Source organism: Pseudocercospora fijiensis (assembly GCF_000340215.1).
Source record: "Pseudocercospora fijiensis CIRAD86 unplaced genomic scaffold MYCFIscaffold_1, whole genome shotgun sequence".
NCBI lineage: Eukaryota > Fungi > Ascomycota > Dothideomycetes > Mycosphaerellales > Mycosphaerellaceae > Pseudocercospora > Pseudocercospora fijiensis.
In genome coordinates this window covers 1,922,947-1,942,867 of record NW_006921532.1, presented here as the reverse complement: position 1 = coordinate 1,942,867, position 19,921 = coordinate 1,922,947, and the positions used below count along the sequence as shown (strand labels likewise).

Here is a 19,921-nt window from a genome sequence, read left to right as displayed (position 1 = left end):
CATGAGCAGGCTCGTTTCTGCGGGAATAATAGCAAGCGGTTTTTAGCTTCGCTCTGGGGTATCGCTGGTCGAATATATATGCAATCAGATACCCACTTCACATCGCAATGCAATCAGATCGAGCGCTTTCGCACACACGATAACATATTACGCGGCTGCAGCGGTAGGTTGTTGCTGCATGCCACTTCCCTCTACACGTTGCTCTTGAACCACGCTTTGCGCGTCTTGTTCACGGGCTCGTTCCTCGCCTTGCGACTCTCCAGTCTCTTTCATTACCACGTCCGGCTGTGCAGTGGGCTTGGTAATAGGGGCAGCAGGTGCAGGTGCAGGTGCAAGTGCAAGTGCAAGAGCAGGCGCAGGCGCAGGCGCGGGTTGGCTTTCCTCCTTCAGGCCTCCGGATTCCTTTTTCAAAGTTGATGGTACAGGTGTCAGTTCTTCGTTTCGCGGAAAATATTGCTCGCCGCTTCTCCTGGTATCGCCTTCGTGATTGTTTACGAAGATCCTGTTCATTAGCTCTCGATGTCGCTCTTGGGTGTCGCTGGTCGGTTCCTCGGATCCTTCGCCGTCGCCTCCTGCTCCCATGCTGTTTGGCGTGCCTGGTCCTGTTATGCCTTCGCCGTCTTCTGAAAGACTTGTTAGAAAGTGTTCGGTCAGGAGTTGCTCGAATGATAAACGTACCTTCCACCTCCCCAGCACATTCTGCTTCTTTCTTAGCATGCACCTTACGTAAGTTGTTTGCCGAGCTCACGCTTCGCATGTCTGGCCTTCCATCTTTGCGGATCAAGATGCCTTCAGCATTCCTGATCGGTTTCGTCCGTGTTTTCTTGCCTCCGCTGGCAGAATTTGCATCACCATGAGCGCCATATCCATCGTGATTTCCGGTATTACTGACAGGAGTTGCTGGGAACTCATGGTGGGTGTGTGGTCCTTGACTGCCACGTCTGATCACTGGTGAGTGAGATGGGATTGAGCCGTGATATCCATTTTGGGATAGGAGGCTACCACCATGTTCTGCTTTCTCCCACTCTGACGTGCCATGCTCTTGCCCATCGTGATGACGATGACCGTGTGCACCTCGACCTCTCCCACGACCGCGGCCTCTGCCTCGACCCCTGCCTCCACGTCCACCATTGGGGTGACAATGTGGAGGCGACGGCTTTTCAGACTCTGGCCTCCATGGCATGGAATCCTGAGGTTCTGACTGCTGCGTAGACGTAATGAAGCGAAAGTTGTGCTGTCCAGCTAAAGGAGCTACGGGCGGAGGCGGTTGGGATGGATGCAGAGAACCCTCCGAAGGAGCACGACTACGCACATGGAAAGGTGCCTCTGACGATGGCGCTGTGGAAGAAAATGCGGATTGTGATGGAACGTACGACTCTTCAGCGAAGCCAGCCCTAGGTGCACCTGGCATGCTCGGCATCAAGGGAGCCAATCGAGGTCTCTTCGAGCCATCTGTTGAGGGCGAGTCGTAAGGAGACACTCTGTCCTCTGGCGGCCGTTTAATCGCTGGATTGGAATTGACTGCAGCCCACCCACTCGTCATACCGCCTGGAGCCCCGTGAGCCTCAGGCTCCATGGTAGATGGTCTCACGCCAAGTGTACCGTGCTGTGGAGATGCGCCGTGTGGAGGAAACGAGTCAGCCGGTCGCCAGCCAGACAAGGTAGATGGAGGCGGCAGAGCTTCTGCTGCTCTGAAAGATCCGGCAGGCTGAGCACTTGGCTCGCCTGAAAACGAACGAGACTCCGTTGATGACCTGAAAGGATGCGCGGATTGAGCCTCCATCATCGTAGAATCTACAACACCGGAACGGGTTGTGCCCGGGGAAGAGATCGACCCCGTGCGCATCGGTGGGAGTGGTTGGTGCTTCGGTCCTGCAAATGAAGGGAGCGGAGCATGCGACGGCGCAGAATGAAGATGTAGGGCTCCAGAAATAGAAGTAGGCTCACGAACAAGCGGTTCTCTCTGTCCTGAGGTAGGCGGCCCAACAGGAAGGGAAGGAGGGATAGAAGCACCCTCCTCAATTCGTTTCACACGATTCTTCATCAACTCGAGCTGCATGCTCAATCCATCGATCTCATTGACTCTGCTGGTCAGTCTCTGCACTTGGCCAGCAAGAACTTCAAAATCATTCGAATCGTGTCTTGGATGATGATCAGCGGCAGCAGGACGCTGCTGCACTTCGGTTCGAATATCGTGGAGAGCCTGCACAACCTCGTTCATGTGCTGATGCAGCCGACTCACTGCACTCTCGATTTCGGCGAATTGACGTCGATGGGTCTCCAGCATTCCAGTATTGTAGGATACTTGAGCTTGCAGGCGAGATATGGCGCTCGCCCAGACATCGTTGGATGTCCGGTCTGGACCGTTAGAATGGAAAGTAGGAGCACACGGCTGTTCGATTGCCGATCGATTCAGCGGTGGCACGGCGTCGCGGATAGCAATGTCGTGGGTCATTGATGCTGCTCGCGAACGATGCGCACTACTCTCAGCCGACTTCTCCATGTCCATCCTCCCAGCCGACACCGACGAACCGAAACGCTGTGTAATGGTCTATCGCATCACCAGCATCCCACGACGTCTCTCAACGGTCCCGAGTCGGCGATCAATAAAAATGGAGATGATGTCTGCATTCAGGTCAGCCCGGGAGATGTACTGTCGCAGCAGAGGCCGGGCAAATAGAGCAGCGGCGGTGCAGCAGAGAAGCAGGCAGGGCAAGGCAAGGCAATAATGCACAGGAAAGAAACGATGCAGGACGGGAGCGTCTGCACGCGCGAGACATACATGTACCCAAGAGATATCAGTGATTGGATGCGCGGAGGCAGGCAAAGCCGAGAAACATGTGCGAGCAGGACAAGCGACAAGCGCGAAGAAGGTACCAGAGGTACTTTCTTAGGTATATGTTTTCGGGCCAGCAGACGCAAAGCTAAAGGAATAGATTACTAGTGGAGAATTGCGATGCAGGGCCTTAATGTGCATATAGGAGTCGGCTACCCACTTATTAATGTAGAACAGAGTTCAGCGGCCGTGGCCAACTTTTGCACCGCGCAATTTGGAGTTTCTGCAATCGTTCGAGCCATGCCAGAAAGCCGTTAGACCATTGATACTATTATTCAGTGATCAATGGAACGCCAGGAACGGCGAGGCTGCATAAGGAATGCTGGTTAGTGCGTGTGCTGTGATCCATGATCGTGGAGGATGCTGAGAAATGCCCTCCTAGGTCGACTTGGACGTACCGTACCGTGCCGGCGAAGGGAGTGCGAGTTCATTGAGCGAGCATGCCTGCCCGCTCGCCGGTGCTTGCTGGCAACTTGCAGCTGCATCATCTGAGATTGGAATTGGGATTGGGATTGGGCTTGGGCCAGCTGCGCTCGATTGGGGACCGACGTGCCGGGATCGCATTTGGCTCGTGTGACAGCTAAGTTATTATACGAAAGTTGAAACCCGTCACTAAAATCATTTGCCCACCAGCACGGCCCGCCGCCCGCCTCGACTGCTTGCAATAGGATGATTCGGGCAAACATTGCAGCATACTACAGCGGCTTCGCGCATCGGAGGGCTATTACTTTCACGCTTAACAGTGAAGCCGAGTTTCCAATTGGCCCAAACCCTTGCTAGCCCAGAATGGGGCAAAATTGATAGCCTTCCGATGCGCGAAGACGCTGTAGGCCTCGCGGACAGTGCCACAGTGGTTGGCCGAAGTGGCGCCTGGGCAGAGTGAGAAAGCACCGACACTACAATACGCAGCAGATATGCCAGACCCACCACCCATCCACGAGTGTTTCGCGTACGAGGTACGAGACAAGAGTTGATGACGAGCGAGACTGTAGACGACTCGTGCCAGACGGATTTGCCCGCGCGCTATCGTCATTTCGCTTCGTCGCCAGTACCGGAGCAGGCAACATCATAATGCGTACATTGTATAACGACCGGCAGAATTTTGCTCAAAGTCCATGACTATAAACCTAGTAGGAAGGAAGAGCGCCTCTGATAATAATAATCTGATTTACTTCTCGCAAGGCCGGGCATGCGCCGGGGTTCATGGGTCAATGTCGATAGAGTGCGCACCCACGGGCAGCCATTTCCCAGCCGCAAGCGTCGGAAGAGCGGTGACGATAGCGGATAACAATAACTACTGTGCACGGCTATTATTCGTGCAGCCAGTAGATAGACGGATAGAGGGCAACAAGGTTAGAGTTGATCCTGCGTTCATTGGAGCCGGCTATAGAGGTCCCTAGTGCAGCAAGGTAGCCGGCTATTACCACTCAGCTACTTGTGATGAGACTGCTCGCATTCGGCCGGTTGGGCATGGATGGGAAAGTCTGCTTGACGTGATGGAGGTGAGGCTCCATCGAATAGCGCTACCCCAACCATGGGTGGTGAAAGATGGTCCAGATACCCTCGCAAAGTCAAAGCTCGGTGTTTTGCAAATACTGCTTTCAGATGGCTTGTAGGCTGATGCTGATGGGGCTCAAAGGCAGCAATGCGCGGCTGCGGCCCTACTTTCTTCCGCAATATCGGCCCTTCGACGCGCATGTGCCGACAGCCGACTTGAGCGTCACTGTCAACTTCACTCAAAGCGACTGCATTCCTGATATCTTAGCGCACAGCTCCTCACATGCGCCAGGCTGCAGCTTCACCGCCGCTCGAGTATAAATACCACAGTCCGCCCCGCAATCTCACTCGGCGCAGACTTCTAGCCGCCGAGTTCCTGCGATGCCACAACTTCACGAATAAACACCAGACTCGCGCCACGAGACTGAGCATCGCCCGCCCCTTCCACGTCTACATCGCGCCGGCGCCGGCGCCATGCCGCACGCGATCGAGGATGAGACCATGGGCGACTCTTTCAATGAGGCGGATGACATCGCCCGCTTTCTAGGCGGTGGCCTTGGAATGGGTGATGCAGCAGGACAGGATCAGGAGTTCGACCAGGCTGGCAAAGCCGACGATGCGGTCGACTATGAAGACATCAGCGACGATGACGACTTACCAGACGAGGAGGAAGCTACGCATTGCGAGGACGGCCAGGAGGAAGACGGGCTCGGCCAGGAAATGTACAGCCAGGTACCAGGGAGCATCGGAGGTCTCCAAGTGCAGCCCGCCACGAACGGCTTCCATGGCCCCGACGAAAGCTCAGATGGCCTGTTTGCGGAAGGCGACGAGAGTAACGATCTCTTCGGCGAGCGCTTCTCTTCCCCAGAAGAAGAGCGACATCCTCAACATGCGCCTCCACAGCAGCGGCCTGGTGCGCTAGCACTGCCCTCGAAGTCCAGTCTCGCGCTTCCCACACTTTCAAACGCTTACAGCCAACCCCAGCGTCGAAGCTCGCAACCTGGATCGACGTCGATGAGCCCGCCTTCCTTCCAGGATCCTGACTACTCTGCTATGTCACCCACGAGCATGACCGAGGACGACGAGGACGATCTCGATCCTCAGGTGGCCCTTCAGCGTCGCCTTTTCAAGGCATCGGCGGCGAGGGCGAAGGGTGAAGACGTGGTTAATGGCGCCGTGGACACTGACATGGCACTTTTCCATCACCTTTACCCCGGCTATGAACGTTATTACGCACCACGATTTACCGAGCTGTTTCCTCCGCGCAACGTGGAGTACAAAGGGAAGGCACCGCTCAAGCCTCCCAAAGTTGTGCTCCCCACAAAGCTCTCGCTTGACCTTCTTCAGGACCAGGAGCGCAGCTTTAAAGCTCTAGCTGCTAACAACAAGGCTGGTCAGGACAGCACATTCAAGAACAGCTTCGTGTTCCTTGGCAGTGGGAATACCGCTCAAGAAGAAAGTGATGAAGATCTTGCCGAAAGCGATTTTGATGAGCATGAAATGGTTGGCGGGGTTTCCATGCATGACCTTGCACTCATCTGCCAGGATTGGGACATTCCGAGCATCACTTCTGACTTGCTGGAGCCTCAGGATGCTGGTTCTGAGGAAGACTATGATACGCTTGAGCAGGCTCGGCCAGCTAAGAAGCGTAAGACTGACATACTGAATACTGAAGTGCCAATGTCTCTGCGCGACTTCGATTTGTCTTTCGAAGACCCAGAGCATACAGCTGCCAAGCTGGCAAAATCTGTGGCTTTGGACTTGAACGACCCACATCTGCTCATCGACGAACATGCACCTCGGCAGAAGAAGAAGCTGAAACGCATGCCTGGTGAACTCAAGCGAGACAGCGCTCTCAGCAGAGACATTGCCAAGCGCTATAACATCAGCAACGATGAGGCCTACGATCTGCTAAAGGAGAATCATCAGCACAAGGTCCGCAGCACACTCGGCAGCATGGCTGTTGAGCACAGCTTTCCAGCAGTCAAGCTTCAATATCCGTTCTATCGAGTGGCTCTTGACAACAAGGCAAAGCGTGCCTTCCATCGACCATCCTTGGCGCTCACGAAGAAGCTCAATACAGACTTCCGTTTCACGAAGCCTAAACACATCAAGAAGAAGAACGTGCGTGGCAAGGAAGCCAAGGAAGTCTTTGCGAAAGCTGAAGACCTGTCACTGGGTGATTCGGCGTCGATTTTGCTCCTTGAATACTCTGAAGAAGCTCCGATGACCTTGTCTAATTTTGGCATGGGCAACCGCTTCATAAACTACTACCGAAAACTCGATGCTGATGATCAGACCCGCCCCAAGGAACCTATCGGCGAAGCTCAGGTCCTCCTCCCGCAAGACAAGAGCCCTTTCGCCAACTTCGGACATGTTGACAAAGGAGAGACTGTACCTACTATTCAGAATGGGCTCTATCGTGCCCCTGTCTTCTCGCACAAGCCTAAGCCAACTGACTTCATCATTGGCATTAGCTCAACTTATGAAAGAGGTGACACACTCTACTTACGAAACGTGGAAAACTTGCACACCGTCGGCCAGCAGTTTCCGCTTGCAGAAGTGCCGGGCCAACACTCTCGCAAGGTTACCGACGCTGCGAAGAAGCGGCTGCGTGCTCTCTCGTACCGCATCTATGCCAAGAGCCAGACTCGCAAGGACAAGGTGTTGGACAATGCCACGCTCATGCCTCATCTTCCAGGCCATGATATGCCGCAGACCCGCAGCAAGATGCGAGAATTCATGAAATATGAGCGTGCTCCCGGACGTAGTGAGGGTACCACTGGCACTTGGGTGCCTCAGCCTGGTCATCCCGTGCCGGACGCCGACACTTTACGAAGCTGGATTCGACCAGAAGATGTGTGCCTGCTTGACGCCATGCAAGTTGGTGTACAACATCTCGCCGATATAGGCATCACAGAGAGCAAGGATGGTGATGGTGAAGGTGACATCGAGGAAGGCGCAAACATCGAGCTGCAGCTGGCGCCGTGGCGTGCTACCAAGAACTTTCTCAACGCATGTCAGGGCAAAGCCATGCTTACCCTTCACGGAGACGGCGATCCAACCGGCCATGGCCTCGGTTTCAGTTTCGTGAAGACATCAATGAAAGGTGGCTTCCAAGCTCAGGGCGAGAGCGCATCGGACAAGATGGATGCGAAGAAGCGCAAGGATAACGGTGGTCATTCGTACAATGTCGCAAAGCAGCAGAAGCAATATGATGAATCCATTCGCCGGATTTGGGAGCAACAAAAGGAGTCTCTCAGCAACGAACGCGAGCACTCCGACGACGAGATGGACGACGAGCCGGACCGCAGTGCAGAGTATAACCAAAGCTACGCGCACACTCCTCGGTCGTCGATGAGTACGCCCGCCGCTTTCGCCCGTCACGATGATGACTCGGTGAGCCAGTTTAGCGGCCAGAGCGCCGGTCGTCCAGTAAAGAAGCTTGTCATTACTCGCAAAGGAGGAAGGAACGAAATGGGAGAGCCACTGGACGACTTCGTTGAAGAAATCACGAATCCTGCAGTCATCCGCGAGTACAAGAAGCGAGCTTATCAGAAGCAATTTCAAGGCCAAAGGTGCGTAACTGCGGGTAACGCACCAAGCGTGAGTGAGCTAATTCATGACAGTCTTACCTCTTTCGTGCCAACCGGCGATAAAGACAAGGACAACTTTGCACGCCAGGAGCTTGAGAAAGAACTCGCACGCATTCAGCGCAATGCTGATCGTCGCGAGGCGCGTGACAAGCTCAAGGCTAAGAATGCAGCTGGCTCTCCTGCCGCTGCCGCTTCACCAGGACGCTCAGACCTTGACGGCCCTGCATCGACCATGAACGGCGGAACTGACATCACGCCGCAGAAGGGCAAAGGCCGCAACAAGGACGGTACCGCTCGAAAATGCGCCAACTGCGGACAAGTCGGTCATATCAAGACTAACCGAAAGTCAGTAACCTTTTCTTGTCCCTTTTGCAACATGAAAGAAATTATCGGAGGAGACAGCTCCCACGGATCCAAGAAGGGCGCAAAGCGCTCCGGCGGGGTCAATGGTGGAGAGTCGTCTCGTGCCGTTGCCAGCTCATACTCAAAGTTTCAGCTTTGAGAAAGAGAGTGGTGGCTCTACTTATTGCTTTCTGCTTTTTTTTTGCTTTGGATGAGAAGATATCCTTGTTGTTTTTTGAGGGTGCATCGCGAACCCTAGCTGACCTAGATACTTGCAAAGGCTTTGCCCTCTCTTGAATGGAACGATGAAATCCGAGGATGCTGGCATGAATGGCGATTCCTCCTTCGGTGCAGTGCCTGCTCCTCTCACGCTCTAGATCATTCTTACCCTGACGAAACGATATGACTACTCGCTCGAGCGCCGCCTGGACGACACGATTGCCGTCCGAAGAGGATTTTTAGAGCATGTGAGATCTGGCGGACGCATGGTCAAAGTACTGCTGTCTTCAGCCTAGTCTGATCATGTGCTTCTGATGCTGCTTGCTTGCCAAATGCCAAACCAATCTGGTCGCAGCTGTCAGCAACGAAGAATACATTATTCATCGCGATGTGACGGTACGCGATATAAATGGAAACAAACATTGCGAGACATCGCATCGCTGCATCACGCAATTTTTCAATTCTATGCGTCTGCTCGTGCCTTCAGTCTAACCAGCAATGGGCCCTCCCATCTGATCCCTCTTCTCTGCAGCTCGGAGGATAGTTGATAATTCTCCATCCTCTTCCTTTGCACCTCTGGGTCTATGAGCCAGGACGAAAATCGCCCTAGAGCATGCCTTCGCAGCACGACTACCTGAATGACGTACTTGACATTTCCGAGGATAGCAGACACCCAGTCGTGAACGCGTCTCTCTTCGAGGCCGTGAAACGATTCTCCCCATGCTAGTTCGCCAATTACATCGAAGACTGAGGCGTCGAAATCTCGCATGTTCCTCCCGAGGTGCTCCAAGAATGCTGTAAGAGCCATTTGGAACTCTGGCCTGTGAGCACAGACATCTTTCCAGACACGGGAGTCCGCGAAGCTCAGCTCGTTGGGACCGATGCGGAGGGTGCCTCGAACGATGTGGTAATCGAAGGGGACACTCGCTATAATCATGGTCCTGGATATGAACTTAGAGGATGGAAGGAGAGGTTGCAGATTGCTAGACCAACAGGGTAGAGAAGTATCCCTATTACTACTGCCATGATGCTGTAATTGCTGGAAGAAGATGAAACGAAAATCGAAGGCCAGAAGTGGAACTGAGTAGGCCTTCCAACAGGCATATACCTTTCTTATGCCACTTGGTTACAGGACCAACCACACCCAATTAGCGTACTGGAGTATACATATAACTGCAGGGTGTCATATGCATACATGGAGTGCCCGGAGGCTAGGATGAGGACCGTGCCAATGCCTCCTAATTTTTTTTTCCAGTGTGTTGTAGACGGACTTCTGCGAAGATCACAGCAGATCTGCCTTCAACGAGTAGGCGGGAAGGAAGCACTACTGAGCGGCTCCATGTATGCATAAGACACGCTGCACGCAGAGCTGACTATCTTTTTGTATTGGTAGTAGGATGTAGGATCTTGCCAATCGTCTCAGACTTTTCTTATACCTTCTATAACGTAAAAGATATGGCGAATGTGCAGGACATACTAACAATGGTAACTAGCGTCCTATTCAGCATTAGATATGTTGTCCAATTTGTCCGAGTTCATGCTCAAAAGCAGTTTCAACGGATCTCCAGGGTCGTAGGGCAGGGCAGAGCGTGAAGTGGGTCATGTTGGATCTCCAAGCAGGAACGGGGACAAGGTAGGCGCCATGGTGATGAACCAGGGCCGTCGGTTCGCCGCCGATTGGCGCGTCAACTTTGCTCCTGACAGCATTTTGCCTGCCTAGTGCCTACAATCAACTGCACAACCTGGACAATATACACCCCGATTAAGCGAGATGGCGGACGGGGGTAATCCCCGTAAACGGCAGCTAGCTTGAAAGCGTTAGACGTGAGCTTTTTAAAGGTACGGATAATTGCTTTAGGCAGTACGCTAGCTTTAACCAGTTAGATCCCGTTTTCAGGGATCACCGCCGTCCGCCATCTCGCTTAATCGTACTGTACATCCTCTACATCCGAACACAAGCAAGAAGACAGTTTCGACCTGTCACCTGTGCACGCCACGGTCGTCAGAAATATATGCACAATCCCCTTCCGGTATTTGAAGTGGTCAACCCTGCCTTCTGATCAATTCAAGGCTCGAAACCCTCATCACCAACGTCAACTTCGCAATATTAGTCAGTGCCAAAAATGGCGGCCATACGCCCCATGACTCCGATGGATTTGCTGAAGTTCAATCCCTGCAATCTGGATCATCTGACCGAGACTTACAACATTGGATTCTACCTCGAATATTTCACGAAATGGCCACATCTGTGCAAAGTCATCGAAGGCTCGAATGGACAGATCGAAGCGTACAGTACGTCTTCAGCCAGGCAGAAAAGATGGCGGAACTCACGGAGAGACAATGCTGACTGCAGCAAATAGTCCTTGGCAAGGTTGAGTCTTCGCCTTATCCAGCGCCGGTAGAACCATATGACCCAGGCATGAAGATATACCAAAAGAAATTTCCAAACTATCTACCATGGCATGCGCATATCACATGCTTGACAGTGGCGCCTTCAGCACGGAGACTAGGCTATGCAACGAAGCTCTCAGAGGCGGTTGAGCGCGTCGGCGACCAAGAGAATGCTTGGTTTGTGGACCTTTTCGTCAGGGTTGAGAATGAGGCAGCCATCAAGCTCTACAAGAAAATGGGGTAAAGGGTGGTGATTTGCAAGCTGCCAATTCCAGACTGCTAACTTTCGCTCTAGCTATTCTGTCTATCGCCGCATCACTGACTACTACAACGATGGGAGCGATGCTTACGACATGCGCAAGCCCTTGAAGAGAGACAAGGCTCGGAAGACCGTCAGATCGAATGGTGAGAACATCAAGGTGGATCCATCCGAAGTCTGGTGAAGATATCTTTTTGAGATTGGAGACATGGAAGCCAACTTTGCCGTAGTGACACCACAGAGGATTCTGATCAATATAGATCAGTGTAAGCGATCCTGGTCTGACAGTAAAGTGATCAGGACTACAGCCAAGGCCAGACCATCACGATTGGGACAAGGCACAACAGGACCTGACAAATGCTCTGGGGACTACTGTCCAGCACAGTTGCAACGCGAAAGTCGGTGCAGCTAAGCGCACTTCTTGACCATGAAAGTTGACGACGAAGTGAAGTGGTGAGCGGTTCAAGCGCACAATTTCTGAGCAAAGTCGTGTTTGCAATGCCGCGGCCATCGATAATTTGAAAAAAAAGTGTCGGCTCGATGCATCGTTGAATTGCATCACGTGTATACTTATGCAGTCCTGGCCAGTGCGAACATTCGTAGAGTAAGAGCTCTGCCCAGCCTGTCCAAGCGTTGGACAATCTCGAAATGCGCAAGCCGTTGTCCCCAGAACACTTTTCCAAGCCGAAGCACATGCAGACTATCTCCACGGCAGACCTCTAGATGAAGAATTACACTCAGATTGTACAGTGCTGTTTTTTGAAGTGGCTACGTCCGTGCGGGACGCTAACGCGGGCCGCTAACGGCCCGTTAATTGCTAAACCAATTCTTGCTAATATTTAGTTAGGTACCCCTTATTTTGAATAACGGCTTTATAGCGCTTACGTATAGAATCTATTATGTTTTTAAGTACGTAATCCGGTAGCTCTTACTATAACCGCTCTATCTCCCGATCTAGCTACGCGACCGTTTCTATCTAATATATACGCCGAAGCTTATTTTTAATCTAGGCCTAAATATACTCGATCGGGTTTAAATCCGGCGAATTAGAAGGCAGCGCTAAGAACCTAATACCGGCCCGTTCTAACGCCTACCGACTAGCGCGTACGCGGTATATAGGAGCGTTATCGAGAAGTAGTATAGGGTAGATACCCTATATCTCTAGCTCTATTTTAAAACGCGCTATTTTCGAAACGATCTAAGAAATAAAGGCTACCTAATCGTAATTGCTAAATTCGGCAATCTCCTACTTCTAAAATAGTCCTTTCTTTGCCGAGGTTGCTATACCTACCTAATAAGAGGTCTTATAGCTACTACTATATTCGTCTATAACTAGGGTTGCGGGGTCCCCGCGATTACCCCGTAGTCGCGTAACGTCGCGTAGCCTAACTACTCCTATACTAATTCTAAAGGCAACTTAGTCTAGTACTAAGATATAACGTATCCTAACGTTACTCTACTATAGGAAATTAGTTACCTATTAAATCCGGTTAGCTCGAATATAGGGTAAAGTTTTAGGCTTTCTTATCCGCTAATAGCGGCTAAGACCCTATACCCTAAGCGAGCGGTTAATAACAGCTTTTAGTACGTAGATACTAAGTTTAGCTATAACCTAAATAAACGGCTTATCTCGATTAGTTAGATTGTCTAAATAGGCCTCGGCTAATCTCTCCGTATCTATAGGGTCTAGTATTCTAAGTAGCTAATCCTTCCTTAGCGGTTTAACCCTACCTTTCAAAATGCGCCTAACGGTTATATATAGAATAGGGGTTAAGGCTACGATTGCCTTTTTAGTCTAGCCGAGGTCGCTAAGGCTATATATATACCTACGCTAGGCCTCCTACTAGTGCTTATAAGGCAGGTATTTAGGTATCGATAATATAGTAGTAGATTCTTACGATACAGTAAGCTCGCTTAAAGAGACTAGTAAGGTTTAAAGTAAGGTTTTTAAACGGTTTAGGCACCCGCGTTTTATGCCTATAGAGCCGTTTCTAGTATATTCTATCTATTACGTTAGTTAATCCCCTACGGTATATTCCGGTATACGGACGGTATACGGACGTAGCTACTTTAAAAAACAGTACGAATTAGGGTTTAAAGTACCGACTATCCGAATAACTAACTAAATACCGTACCCCTAATTCTTCTCGCTAGAGGTCTATAGGCCCGGGATAACCGCTTAGATTTAGTATAGTTATAGAGGCTAGTATAGCAATTGTAACGCGATATTACTTTTACGATAATATAATACTAGGAGGTTATAGCGCTACTAATTACGAATATAGCGATCCGAAAATTACGTTAGTACGACAGATATACGATATACGGCGTTAAATCTCGCGACGCTACCCTATATATAGGGATAGGCTCTATAGCTAGCCTATATATATACCTTACTTATACTAACTATAATACTCTTAATTTTCGTATTTCTATATTATAATTACGCGATATATAAGTTTAGCTATTTATCTAGGTCTCGTACGATATATATTCTATATAAAAGTACTATAGATTACGACCTATAAAGCCTCTTATAACCTCTATAGCACTACCCGCTCCTAGCGGTTTACCGTTAGGCACTTCGCTAGAATAGGAGAAACAACGCTAAACCTAATTAGTTATAGTCCTCTACGTGCTTCCTCTTATATAATATACGAGTATTTAACGAAGCGCCTGAATGGGAGGTAGCATATAGAAGCGTTAACCTACTTTGCGTATACGTGCTAGTGCCGATTCGGTATCGAGGCTACTAAGGGTTAGCTTTTACCTATTACTCTCGGTCCGTAGAGCCGCGATCTTCGAGAATACGCTTTAGGGGTGCTAAGAGCAGCTCTCTTAGCAAACTTAGTATATAGATGCTCTTAAGACTATATAGAATAGCGCTAATAGTTCCAATTTATTTAAACCTACGCCGAGGTGTCGATTAGGGTTAAGAACGAGAGTATTCCGCAAGCCGCTAAGTATTAATAGAAGGTCGTACGACTCGCTTAACTGCCGGCAAGGCTCCTAAGCGACTAGATACGAGTCTAACTAAGGTAACCGCTACGGTTAAGAAGAAGCCTATTTTAAAGACGCTCGAGAAGCTAATTACGCCGCCGCCGATAGCTAATCCGGCTAGGAAGAAGCCTACGGCTAAATCCGTACCGCTAATCGATAGAGTGAATAATAGCTCTACTACGGGCACTACGGCTTCCGGTACTAAGGAATAAGCAGTGCTTAACTCGCTTAAAGAGGTAGCTAGTAACGTTAGCGGTAAGACAGGTAGTAAGATAGGCGGCTCTATAACGACGTCCTTCGAGTCTTAGTCTTCTTCTGCGACTAGAAGATTAAAGGCTCTCGGTCGTAGCAATATAGCTCTTACGCCCGAGAGCTATATTCGAGAGCGGCTTACTAATAAGAAGGGCCTCGTTTTAATAGACTATAGAGGTTGCTAGTACCTTATAAACACTACGAAGAAGACTAAAGAAGATAGGTAGGTTGCCTTAAAGCGTAATGTCTTCGACGTTGCGGATCTAGCCGAGGGTTAGAATAGATACAAATAGGCAGGCAAAGTGACCGAGAAGTATAGCTTAGAGCGCTATTTAAAGGTAACTTTGTCGGCTTATTATAAAGGGGTTAAAGAGAAGGATTATCATTAAGAGACCTAGCTGCAACTATTTAATAATAATAATAATAAGGCTACGGAAGAAGACAAGGCTTATAGCCGTGCCCTTAACCGTCTCGGTTACTAGATCGACGAGGAGTTGCTAACTAACCCTTAACTTAATATATTCTTCTATACTAAACCAAGGCCTGTTAGCGTAGGTCTAGTTAGCTTAGCGTAGAGGCAAGGTACGGCTGCTAGCAAGAGACCTCTTAGTAAGACGCTAGGTTAGTAGCAAGCCGCTCTCGCTAACGTTTAAGTAATAGAACTAAACGAGAAGGGTAACTTCGAGGTTAATATTCGAGCTTACTTTACGTATAATCTTAGCACTTGTCGCAACGTTAAGATTAAAGGACCTAAGACCTGCTACTAGCGCAATCCGGACAAGTAAGACGTGCCTAATAAGTACTAGCTTATAACCTCCGAAGTGATTAAATTACTAGCAAGATTGATCGCTTAAGGCTAGTAGAAATTTAGCGATCCGATATATATAGAGGTCCTTATTATAATAATTAAGCTGCACTTCGAGAGAGATATAGCTAAGAAGGTCGCTAATTAGTTAAAGAAGAAGGGCGTTGCTAGCGGTTATAGCGAGGCTTTAGAAGCCCGCCCGAAGGTCTAGGCTCCTATTAATATTATCTTCGGAGACAAAGTAGCGGCTAGTTTCTAAGCAGCTATAGGACCTAGATTCACTCCTACGACTCCTTCGAAGACACTAGCTCGTGCCCTGCTAAAACTAGGTCTTATAAAGGATATATCGTTGCCGATAGTGCTACCGGAGGGTTTAAAGAAGGGTAAGGAGCTAAGGGTCGGATTCTTCTAGTAGGCACTCGAGACACCGCTATTTTACGACTCGGCGGAAATGCGAGCTATATAGAAGACCTATATCGACGAGGACTTCGACCTAGTTACTATCGCTAATATAAGCAAGAAACAATAGCAGGAAGAGTTTAAAACAAAGGCGAGTATACGGTATAGAATAAAGGAAGCAATCGAGAAGTTCCTAATACTAAAAGCCGATAAGATTATAGCGGCGGAGCTAGCCGGAGCTAAGGATGCTATATAAAGTACGAATTTAGGCTCTACTTCTCGCAGTGCTATATAACGTTTATACTATTATTTTTTGTAATTATTGTAGGCGCGGACTAATTAGACTAAACACATTCTATATATTAAATATCTAGTATTGTATTGCGTTATATATTGAGATTTCATTTTTATATAAAAGCCTAGAATTCGAACATTTACAACACTTCTCGGGCTCGAGCGCGCTAGTCGTACTAGCGTATTCTACCGCTACGTTACGTTATTACTCCTATTCTTCTTTAGATTCTTCGTCGCTATCTATATCCTTAATCTACTTACTAATCGACGCCGGCGGCGTATAAAGACACTAGTTATACTAGGTAGACTCTTCCGGATCGAGACCTATTAGATCTTGTATATAGCCGGCGGCACTAACGAAGCCCTCTTTAGAAAACGCGAAATCTAGGTAGTAGACGTTGTATCCGGCATGTTCGAAGAGTTTCTACGCCCTCGGCCCTTAATATCGCTATAGGCAATAATATAAGAAGTCGCCGAAGTTTAAGAAGCATTCTACGTCTCGAATATGCCTCTTAATATAGCACTTTAAGCAGTTAAAGGTCTATTCGATAGGATTCAAATCCGGTAAGTACGGAGGCAGGTATTCGAGTTAGTAACTAGCTAACAATATCGCCTCTCTTACCTCCGAGCTATAGTAGATGCTAGTATTATCTATTATAAAGATTATCGGCGGATAGCCTTCGAGGCAAGGCATTACCTATTTAGTTAACTAAGCGACGAAGATCTCTCGAGTTATCGAGCCTTATCGACTAATCGTATAAGGTAGATAGCTATTAATAGTAAAAGCGGGTAGTATAGACTACCTTACTTCTCGCTGCGCGTACCGGAAGTCTCTATAATTAATACCCTTCGGAGACTATCTATACTTCCGCTAACTAGTCTTCTAATTATAGGCAGTCTCGTCGATAAATATTAGCCTATCTACCGGCCATTTAGCGTACCTGAATATCTATAGAGCCCTTAGTAATAGGTTGCGCTCCTTTGCCTTCCTTTATACCGATTTACGCCTCTAACTACGCCGCTTTAAGACACTCGATAAATGCGTATATTTTAATACCTCTTAAAGCTCCGGCTACTCGTCGATAAGCGCCTATATTACCTCTACGAAGTACGAGTCCGGTCGGTTAGATAATAACGCCTTAATAAATATCTCTTACTTATTATTAAGAATAGTCTTGCGGCCTCGCTTTATAATACGAGGAGGGTAGATCTCGCTAAATAACCGCTAGTTATTAAGGGCTCTATATACCGTACGCCTATAGATAGGCAGTCGACTTGTCTCTATAGTTTAATAGACATCTTTACCTTACGTAAAGTAGTCCTTTAGCAACTCTTAGTGTTCTACGCTAAGCTCTTTACCTAGTCGTATTCTTTACCTCGCAATACCTCGGAAACGGCTATACTACTACTTTATAGCGACAACTTTAGCTTCAAAATGCACTATATACGTAGGTACGTAGAAGGGAGGAAGATATACTATTCTACGAGCAAAGTACCTAACAAAATTGGTAGCGGTAAGCTGCTTAGCACTCGCAGGCTTCCCCGCGGCCGAGTGACAGGTAAAAGCCAACCCTCAGTAAGGTAAGCGCGTGAAGTCGCGACTTGCATTTCGCACAGTGAGCGTAGGATATCGACCACCAACTTTTGCGCCTTTCCACTACGGCCATCTACACCAAACTGAGGCTCACACTGAGATTCCGCGCGCATTGATCTTTGGACTCCACCTGGACCGTCTTTGCGATCCGCGAGCCGAGCCTGCGTTTGCGCTTCACTCGCCTGCAGGTAAGCTGTGAGTCCGTGAGAGCGGCAGCGGGCTGCGGCCTAGACGACAAACGCTGCAGCAGGGAAGGCAAGTGCAAAGATGGTAAGTCCGTTTGAGCTATCACTGCAGCTTCGCGACTTGTTCTGCTGCGCACCGAAACCGAACCATTCGCAGGCCACGCAACCCTTCGCCCACCATGTCGAAGCAGAAGAAAAGACCGACTGACGCGCAAGCACAGGAGTCCTTTGACAACATCTATCTCGACCTTTCTAAGCAGCCTGGCAAGTGCAGACTTGCTGAGTCCGGCCTGGGATGGAAGCCACTCGGCGGAGGCAACACCTTCACCCTCGACAAAGGCGAATACATGAGCGCGCAATGGAGCAGAGCAGCACGAGGCTATGAGATGAAGATCTACGCACGCAATGCGGGCGTCGTGCAGCTGGATGGCTTCAAAGAGGATGATTTCGACACAATCCAGAAGTGCTTCAAGGTCTGGTATGGCGTGCCGTTCGAGCACAAGGAGCATGCTCTTCGAGGCTGGAATTGGGGCAAGAACGAGCTGAGCAGGCACGAGCTGATTTTCAACGTGCGCAACCAGCCCGCCTTTGAGATTCCATACACCGAGATCTCGAACACCAACTTGGCCGGAAAGAACGAGGTCGCAGTCGAGTTTTCTGTGCCAGCCGACAGCGAGGACACAGGCACAAACGGCGCACTAGGAGGCGCACGAGGAAAGGGCAAGAAGATGGGAGGCGCAGTGGACCAGCTGACTGAGGTCCGATTCTACATTCCTGGTACAGAAAAGCGAGCGAAGGGCGATGAGGATGGAGAGGATGCAGAAGAAGGCGAAGATGAGGAACAGAATGCGGCCAATTACTTCTACGAGCAACTCATGAACAAGGCCGAGATTGGCGAGGTGGCTGGCGACACATTCGCAACCTTCCAGGACATCCTGCACCTTACCCCTCGTGGACGTTTCGACATCGACCTTTACGAATCCTCCTTCCGATTACGCGGTAAGACATACGACTACAAGATCTCATACGAAAGCGCGAAGCGATTCTTTCTTCTGCCTAAGCCGGACGATATGCATCAGCTACTCTGTGTTGGTCTCGATCCACCCCTTCGTCAAGGTCAGACCCGATACCCATTTCTGGTCATGCAATTCAAGAAGGATGAGGAAGTTCAGATCGAGCTCAACATGACCGACGAGCAGTTGGAGAAGTACTCTGGCAAGCTCCAGGCTAAGTACGAGGCTCCTATCGGAAATGTCATCTCCAAGATCTTCCACGGTCTTACTGGCAAACGCTTGATTCAGCCTTCGGCAGATTTCACCAGCCATCACCAGATGAGTGGCGTCAAGTGTTCCATCAAAGCCAACGAAGGCCACCTCTTCTGCCTCGACAGGGCTTTCCTGTTCGTGCCGAAGCCAGCGACCTACATCTCGTTCGATCACATCTCTTCCGTGACGATGAGTCGCGTGGGCGGAGCTGTTAGTGCCAGCCGCACATTCGACATCACAGTTTCATTGAAGCAGGGAGGTGACCACCAATTCTCCAACATCAATCGGGAAGAGCAACAGCCATTGGAAACCTTCCTTAAGATCAAGAATATCAAGACCAAGAACGAGATGGACGGCGACAGCGGTATGCTCGCAGCAGCCCTTGCCAACGACCCCGATCTCGTTAGCAGTGATGATGAGGATGTCGTGCAAGCTCGCGGCTCCGCAGATGAGGACGATGAAAGTGTCGACGAGGACTTCCAGGCCGATTCAGAATCAGACGTTGCTGAAGAATACGACAGCGACGCCAAGAGCTCAGGAGCTGGCAGTGACGAGGAGATGGGGGATGCAGACGGAGACGCAGATGGCAATGCAAGCGAAAGCGATACGGCTGCGAAGGTAGAGAGACCGAAGAAGAAGACGAAGACAGCCAAGTAAAAATTCCCAGAAGGGTCAGCGATGTCAGAAAAGGCGAAGTCTTGATTCGAGTTGGTCATCAAACATCTGCTCCACTAGCAAGCCGTAAGTCAGCAGCAGTCCGAGAGCATGCGAGAGCCTCACAGAGTCCAGTAAGGCGCGCCGCGAAAGAGGCAGCACTGCTTGCCGAGGGCTTTAACTTATTCAGCGTTGCATGCGGTTCTGGCGAACAAGAAGCGCATTATTGCATTGGCACTGCATTCGACCCGTAGATATGCGAGTGATGCAGGAATTGGAAACAGACAGACTTCGCTGCCAAACGAGACAGTTTCTCACTTGATTTCGATTGAT

General features: G+C 49.8%; 5 protein-coding genes across 5 annotated transcripts; 3 read left to right on the top strand and 2 right to left on the bottom strand.

The window, feature by feature from the left end:
• Window positions 1-42: 42 nt before the first annotated feature.
• Window positions 43-2,455, bottom strand: MYCFIDRAFT_169333 (uncharacterized protein; the record flags this gene model as incomplete). Its single annotated transcript, XM_007922736.1, has 4 exons — window positions 43-64; window positions 102-125; window positions 152-705; window positions 749-2,455. The coding sequence occupies 4 exons, from the start codon at window positions 2,453-2,455 to the stop codon at window positions 43-45; spliced, it is 2,307 nt and encodes a 768-aa protein (XP_007920927.1).
• A 2,352-nt stretch (window positions 2,456-4,807) lies between these two features.
• Window positions 4,808-8,633, top strand: MYCFIDRAFT_105631 (uncharacterized protein; the record flags this gene model as incomplete). Its single annotated transcript, XM_007922734.1, has 4 exons — window positions 4,808-5,055; window positions 5,134-7,911; window positions 7,963-8,274; window positions 8,552-8,633. Coding segments are annotated over 4 exons (3,420 nt in total), but the record flags the coding sequence as incomplete, so codon positions are not given.
• A 439-nt stretch (window positions 8,634-9,072) lies between these two features.
• On the bottom strand, window positions 9,073-9,687 carry MYCFIDRAFT_169330 (uncharacterized protein; the record flags this gene model as incomplete). Its single annotated transcript, XM_007922733.1, has 3 exons — window positions 9,073-9,096; window positions 9,134-9,580; window positions 9,613-9,687. 3 exons carry the CDS (start codon window positions 9,685-9,687, stop codon window positions 9,073-9,075), a joined length of 546 nt encoding a protein of 181 aa, XP_007920924.1.
• Window positions 9,688-10,613: 926 nt separating this feature from the next.
• MYCFIDRAFT_26550 (uncharacterized protein) lies at window positions 10,614-11,324 on the top strand (the record flags this gene model as incomplete). The annotated part of the gene is made up of 3 exons (XM_007921571.1): window positions 10,614-10,782; window positions 10,851-11,121; window positions 11,177-11,324. The coding sequence occupies 3 exons, from the start codon at window positions 10,614-10,616 to the stop codon at window positions 11,322-11,324; spliced, it is 588 nt and encodes a 195-aa protein (XP_007919762.1).
• Window positions 11,325-17,519: 6,195 nt separating this feature from the next.
• MYCFIDRAFT_54703 (uncharacterized protein) lies at window positions 17,520-19,908 on the top strand. The gene is made up of 2 exons (XM_007921905.1): window positions 17,520-17,754; window positions 17,891-19,908. Exons 1-2 carry the CDS (start codon window positions 17,752-17,754, stop codon window positions 19,589-19,591), a joined length of 1,704 nt encoding a protein of 567 aa, XP_007920096.1. The 5' UTR covers window positions 17,520-17,751; the 3' UTR covers window positions 19,592-19,908.
• Window positions 19,909-19,921: the final 13 nt, after the last annotated feature.